Source organism: Cicer arietinum, chromosome 7, assembly GCF_000331145.2.
Source record: "Cicer arietinum cultivar CDC Frontier isolate Library 1 chromosome 7, Cicar.CDCFrontier_v2.0, whole genome shotgun sequence".
NCBI classification, from domain to species: Eukaryota; Viridiplantae; Streptophyta; class Magnoliopsida; order Fabales; family Fabaceae; genus Cicer; species Cicer arietinum.
In genome coordinates this window covers 10,780,729-10,786,823 of record NC_021166.2, presented here as the reverse complement: position 1 = coordinate 10,786,823, position 6,095 = coordinate 10,780,729, and the positions used below count along the sequence as shown (strand labels likewise).

At 30.1% G+C, this 6,095-nt stretch overlaps 1 protein-coding gene across 1 annotated transcript; it reads left to right on the top strand.

Moving 5' to 3' along the window:
• Window positions 1–996: 996 nt before the first annotated feature.
• Window positions 997–4,833, top strand: LOC101496521 (AT-hook motif nuclear-localized protein 1). The gene is made up of 5 exons (XM_004515701.4): window positions 997–1,632; window positions 3,001–3,068; window positions 3,225–3,356; window positions 3,614–3,775; window positions 4,157–4,833. Exons 1-5 carry the CDS (start codon window positions 1,227–1,229, stop codon window positions 4,382–4,384), a joined length of 996 nt encoding a protein of 331 aa, XP_004515758.1. The 5' UTR covers window positions 997–1,226; the 3' UTR covers window positions 4,385–4,833.
• The last annotated feature ends 1,262 nt before the right edge of the window (window positions 4,834–6,095 follow it).

Here is a 6,095-nt window from a genome sequence, read left to right as displayed (position 1 = left end):
TTAATATATTTTAAATAACACGACATACAATTTAATGATATAAAACCATATAAATGTATTAATTATTTATGTATTATTAATTAAATTACAAAAATAAAAAATTTACAAAGTGAATAATTAAATTTTTAAAATATTTTATTAAGATTTCATAAATTTACATCATTATATCATATAATACATTCTTTTTAATATATTACATCGTTACCTTTTAATTAAAAAATTAAAATAAAAAATATAAATTATAAAATAAAAAGATTGATTTCATAAATTAATAAAAATAAATAAATTAAAACCACAATTAATTTTAAATTTTATATAGATTTTTTTCTCTTATAAATTTTAACACCATACACATCCAAGACTTGTGTCTTAACACACCTCTTATGAAATTGTCATAGGTGGCTTGCCCTTGGATACTATACCTACCATGCTTTCCTTTTCCCTTATAGGATAATTTCTTTATTTCTAGGCAACCTATTTTACTTTTTCATTTGTCTAATCTAATCCTAATTTTATGCACCCATATGGTAACATGTGTGGTGATTTTTTTTCCTCTTCTTTATTTTGCCCATATTCACACAATGTATATTTTAAAATGAGAAAGCCCTCCCAACAACTTTAAAACTATTTTATATATTTCTCCACCAGATTCCAACCATATCCAAATAATTATTTTAGTTAAATATTATTCATTCATTTTATACTAATTCATGGAAATAATATTTTAATACTCTATTCATTATATCTCCTTTTCCTGATTATTTTTTTAATCTCAATTTGGACAGTCTTAGGAAAGTTAGGAACCCAATTACCTGAACAATAAAACAAAACAAGGATTCATTTTATTTAGCCATTTTCATTACCTTTGGAAACTCCAAAAATTCAAATATCACTCTTTCTTTTCACACAATATATTTTTCTCAAAACCATAATATTATTTTTTTTCCTCATTTAAATTTTATATTTATTTCCTCTTCTGTTTCATCTAACCCTGCTATTATTTTAAACGATGAATTTTATGTAAATGGTGCAAATTTGAAGTTTCTTTAGTTCTTGTTTTATGCTCAGTTTCTCAAGCTTTAGTTTAAATTCGATTATTTAGCTTAAATTTTTCATCTGTCATTTACAAAAATAAAATATTTACCAGTGTAGCAGTGAATTTTGAGTGATTTAGTTTGAAGAAAATGATGAGATATTGATGTGTGAGTTATTAAGTGTTTAAAAACATGGAGGCTAGTGGCGGTGTTAGTGGTGGCGTTACGGTGGTCGGATCGGATGCTCCGTCGGAGTACCATGTAGCTCCGAGAACCGACAACCAAACTCCAGCAACTGGATCGGCGGCTCATACTTCTACGGCGGTTCAAGGAAGTGATCAGCCGCCTCCTCCGCCGCATACGGCGGCGATATCGGCATCACCGGCAGCTACGACGATGCCGGAGAAGAAGAAGAGAGGTCGTCCGAGAAAGTATGCACCGGATGGTTCGGTGACGATGGCGTTGTCTCCGAAGCCGATATCTTCTTCAGCTCCGTTGCCGCCAGTGATCGATTTCACGGCGGAGAAGCGTGGAAAAGTGCGGCCAGTTAGCTCAGTGAGCAAGGCCAGATTTGAGTCGCACAATAATCAGTATATAGGTACTAACTAACTAAAGAATATCTTTTATATTTTATGTCTCCACATTTTAATTTAATTTTTAAAAATATTGTGTGAAATGTCAATGCTTAGGATTAGGGTTGGGTTAACCACACTTCTTTTCGAAGGCGTGACTTAGTGTTCAACATATTAAATATATTTAATTATTATTCATGTCGATGTGTTGAGTTTATGTGCTTCATGGGTTGTGTTGAGTTTGTGTTGTTAGTGTTGATGGAAATTTGGAATCAGTGTTTGACTTATGTTTATGGCTTATGGGGATTTGAATTGAGATGTGGGACCTCTGATTGATTGGATGCCCTTACCTTATAGTTCTGAAAAGTGAGTTGGCTTTGTGGGTCTGTGATGTATGTGAAGGTGGAATCTAGTTAACTTAATTGCTATGCTTGTTATTTGGTTCGAACCAAATTTATCTAATTCTAGCTACTATGTTATGCTAATATTCTGCAACTGATGTTGAACAGTCTTTGACTAAAAAACATGCCATGACACTTGATCAAAAGCCAAATAGGTGGAAATTTTAAATGATGATATTTTTTTAATTGTTTTTTTATTTGGTTCTGGTGTTTTGCATGAGTAGTTGAATTCAAAGGACTTTAATATTATTGCGGATTTGCATTATTGTGTCAATAAGAGATCCAAAGTCTAAGTTGACATGTGGTTTTCTTTTTGGTATTTTGTCGTCAACTGCATTCACTACTAAGTAGTTTAGCTACTGCAGTTAAGTGGTCCTTCCTTCCTTCCAATACAGCTTAATTGCTTATTGCTTATATGGATTGTTATGATACTCATACTTGCAAATTAATGTTGTCCTGTTGAAGTTTCATTTAATTAAATGAGATATTAACTATTTAGTCCCAATGTGTAAACATATTTAATCTAGAAGTCTACTTTTCAATTCAACAATAGCCCAAGAAAATGCAATAGTTTAAGCTTCATAGAGTTGTTTTTCGTGTATATCATGCTAATCTAATATTTAATGTACATTGGATATGCATAATCAATATACCACTCTACAAACTTTCTCACTCTAAAAGTTATGAGAAATGATTGCACTCTCGTTACAAAAGATTCTTTGAAGTGTTCTCATTCATACACTTGCTTTTAAGTGTGACTTCTTTGGAAAAAAAATTAATGAAAGTGAATTAACTTCAACAATTCCAATGACCTATAGAAACTTTCAAATTCATTCTTCTAAGTTGAATTTAGATTCTCAAGGTCAAATAATAAGATTCTTAATTTGACTCACATTAGAGATGCTTATAATTGAATTTTGAAACTCACAGACTGTTTTGACATTTTCAATTTGATTATTATTACTTATTGGAAACTTTTTAATCATTTTTTAGGTGAATGGGTCCCTTGCTCAGTTGGTTCAAATTTTACACCCCACATCATCACTGTTAATGCTGGAGAGGTAAGTGTCACAAATATCATATTCTGTAATCCTGTTATGTAACGTAAATGACAGTGAGAGATAGGATTTAGTAACATGTTAATTTCCTGCAATAACTGTGTGATCACTATCTTTTTTATCATGGTAAGTGATATCATTTTCTTTTGGTTATCTTAGGATGTTACTATGAAGGTAATATCATTTTCTCAGCAAGGGCCTCGAGCTATATGCATTCTTTCAGCAAATGGCGTCATAAAAAGTGTCACGCTTCGTCAGCCCGATTCTTCTGGAGGCACATTGACATATGAGGTGAAGCATTTGTGCAAATTGATATTATCATTTCCTCTTATAGATCTTGAGTTTCTATCATGTATTGTTTTGTGATATAATGTTAAGTGTGTTGTCTCTTAGAAAAGAGTGCTATCTGGTTCACTTGTAAATTTTAAAGCCGACTTAGTGAAGTCAAAATTTGACTGTCTGATCTTCATCCAACGTCCATGCTCGTCATCTTGCATTCATATTTGAAGTATTACTGCTTCCTTAGCCTTCCTTGCTGGTTTTTTCAGGGACTGTTTGAAATTTTGTCTTTATCTGGTTCATTCATGCCAAATGAAAGTGGAGGAACACGAAGCAGATCAGGGGGTATGAGTGTTTCTTTAGCAAGTCCCAATGGACGTGTTGTTGGCGGAGGAGTAGCTGGTCTGTTGGTGGCTGCAAGTCCAGTGCAGGTATGTATTCTATCTATAAGGGGACAATTTTGCAATTAAAAGGTAAAATAGAAAATAAAAAGGAAAACACATTGTTTCAAATCAAATAAATCTTTTTAGATTGGTTGGTTCAACTGGAAAGCAATTCGAGTCTCTTAGCATGTGGTCTGGATTGGATCTCTGACTTGTGCAAGTGAAAATTTACTACTTGAGAAAGACAACTCTTAAATGCGCTTTTTATCTTCGAAGAGATTAATCTTTGAAATTGCGTAAAGATATTCTGCAAAGCACCAAGATCAAACATTGCAATGACAACTCAATTTCTAGCAACATGCATTAGCTAGTGATTTAGTATTTACTTGATACATAGTTTAATTGATTCTGATTTGAAACATGTAACAGGTAGTGGTTGGTAGTTTTATGGCAGGAAACCAACATGAGAAGCCAATAACTCAGAAACATGATATCATATCAACTGTGACATCTACCGCTGTTGTTCCCATCACTGATCCAATACCTATTCTATCATCAGCATCTTCCTTCCGTGGAGATAATTGGTCTGCTGTGCCAGCACCGGATAAAAAGGATAACCCTTCTGCTGACATTAACGTGTCACTTCCTGGAGGCTAATTTCAAAGGGATCCCTTATATTTGCATTTATACGATGTGTATGTGTGGATTTGCGGTGAGAATAGCAGAATCAGGGAGTCACTGATTTTGACAGAAACTATACGTTCATGTTTCAACAAAATTACAGTGTCAATTGATTTTGACAAACTCACCGTTAATATAAACATACACATTCTGACAACGCTGTAATGGGATTCCTAATTGTTGGCTTGTTTTTCCTTGTGTTGTTGTGCTGTATAAGCTTATTGAACTTTGTATAAGGACCGGAATGTTTTCAATGTTTTACCAGGTTCCTGTTATTGTAGAATTTGAGTTAGCTGATTAGATATGCTTTTTAATGATGATGTCGTGTCTTGGAGATTTTTGATATGATAGTTCTTCCTATTCGTGTCATTGTGACAATATCTCTATTAGACGAGAATGATCATTATTCATTTTCATTTTGATTATATTTTCATTTTCAATATCTCTATTATATTTCATTTTCTTTATATTTTTTATACTTTTTTTTTCTCTTTTCATATATATTTTTTTAATTACACGAGACATTTTTATTTTGTTTTTTCTTTCTTTCTGTTTTATACTTCTCATACTCAATTTTTTTAGCATTGTAAGAAAATATTTTTAAATTTATTTGTAGATTGAAGATGTACCGTGAAATTAATTTTTGCATTTGATTATAATTTAGTTAGAAGATAAGTAAAAAGTAAAATCCATTAAAGAATGTTCTAATCAGAGATAAAATTTGAATAATTGTGATAAAAAATGTAATTTTTAAATTAATCCAAAATTGAGAATTCCACTTTAAATGTAGAAATTAAGGTTTGAAAAATACAATTTAATCCATCATTATGTTTTAATTTTTAAAATATAAATTTGAATATTAGATAAAACAATAATAATATATGTTTTATATTACTTGCATCCAATTTAATCCGATCAAATTACTATTTACCCATTTGTACTATTTTATTTGCAGTTTTTTATTTTTTATTCAATCAAATTACTAACTTTTCTAAATAAATGTATTAAATTTTGTAACTTCAAATTTATTTTAAAAATTATAACATTTATCACTTAAAACTTAGACAAAGAACATAATAAGTAAATTTCACTAATCTAATCGTGAAATTAAAATTTTTTATTGAATAAATCAATTTTATAAACTTTTATAAAATTTTAAAATCAATTAATATTTCATTAAAAAATTTCAAATGAGTGTTATAATAAACTTTTAAAAAATATAAATAAATATTGATAACTGAATTACATAACTACAAATTTAAAATTTATATAAGACTATATGTTTAATCATTAATATATCATATAAATAATCAATGATTTAATTAATAAAGTTTATTATTTATATTAAGTTATTGGACAGAATATAAGACAACTAATAATAAAATTACAGTATTGTTTGATTCATGTAATCTATCCCACATAATAGAAAAAGACTTCCACTATCGTTAATTGATATGATGCACATCCAATATAAAAAAACACATGAGAATTGCTCGATAATTTTTGTTTCACATGGAATACCATGGCGCAATGAAATTAATCTTTTAATATCGAATTCCCTCCCCACTAAATCACCAGAATCTCACTTGCTAAAAAGTTTCATTGAGGGGAGACGATAATGGTTGTCTTTTATTCACTGAATTACAAAAAAAAAAAAAAAAAAAAAAAAAAAAGGTTTGGTGTTTTG

Bases quoted from the DNA above. Each gene is read 5' to 3' on its own strand.
- LOC101496521 (XM_004515701.4), top strand. From the start codon at position 1,227: ATGGAGGCTAGTGGCGGTGTTAGTGGTGGCGTTACGGTGGTCGGATCG. The intron at 3,069-3,224 runs GTAAGTGTCACA...TGGTTATCTTAG, and splicing joins TCACTGTTAATGCTGGAGAG to GATGTTACTATGAAGGTAAT. The intron at 3,776-4,156 runs GTATGTATTCTA...AACATGTAACAG, and splicing joins TGGCTGCAAGTCCAGTGCAG to GTAGTGGTTGGTAGTTTTAT.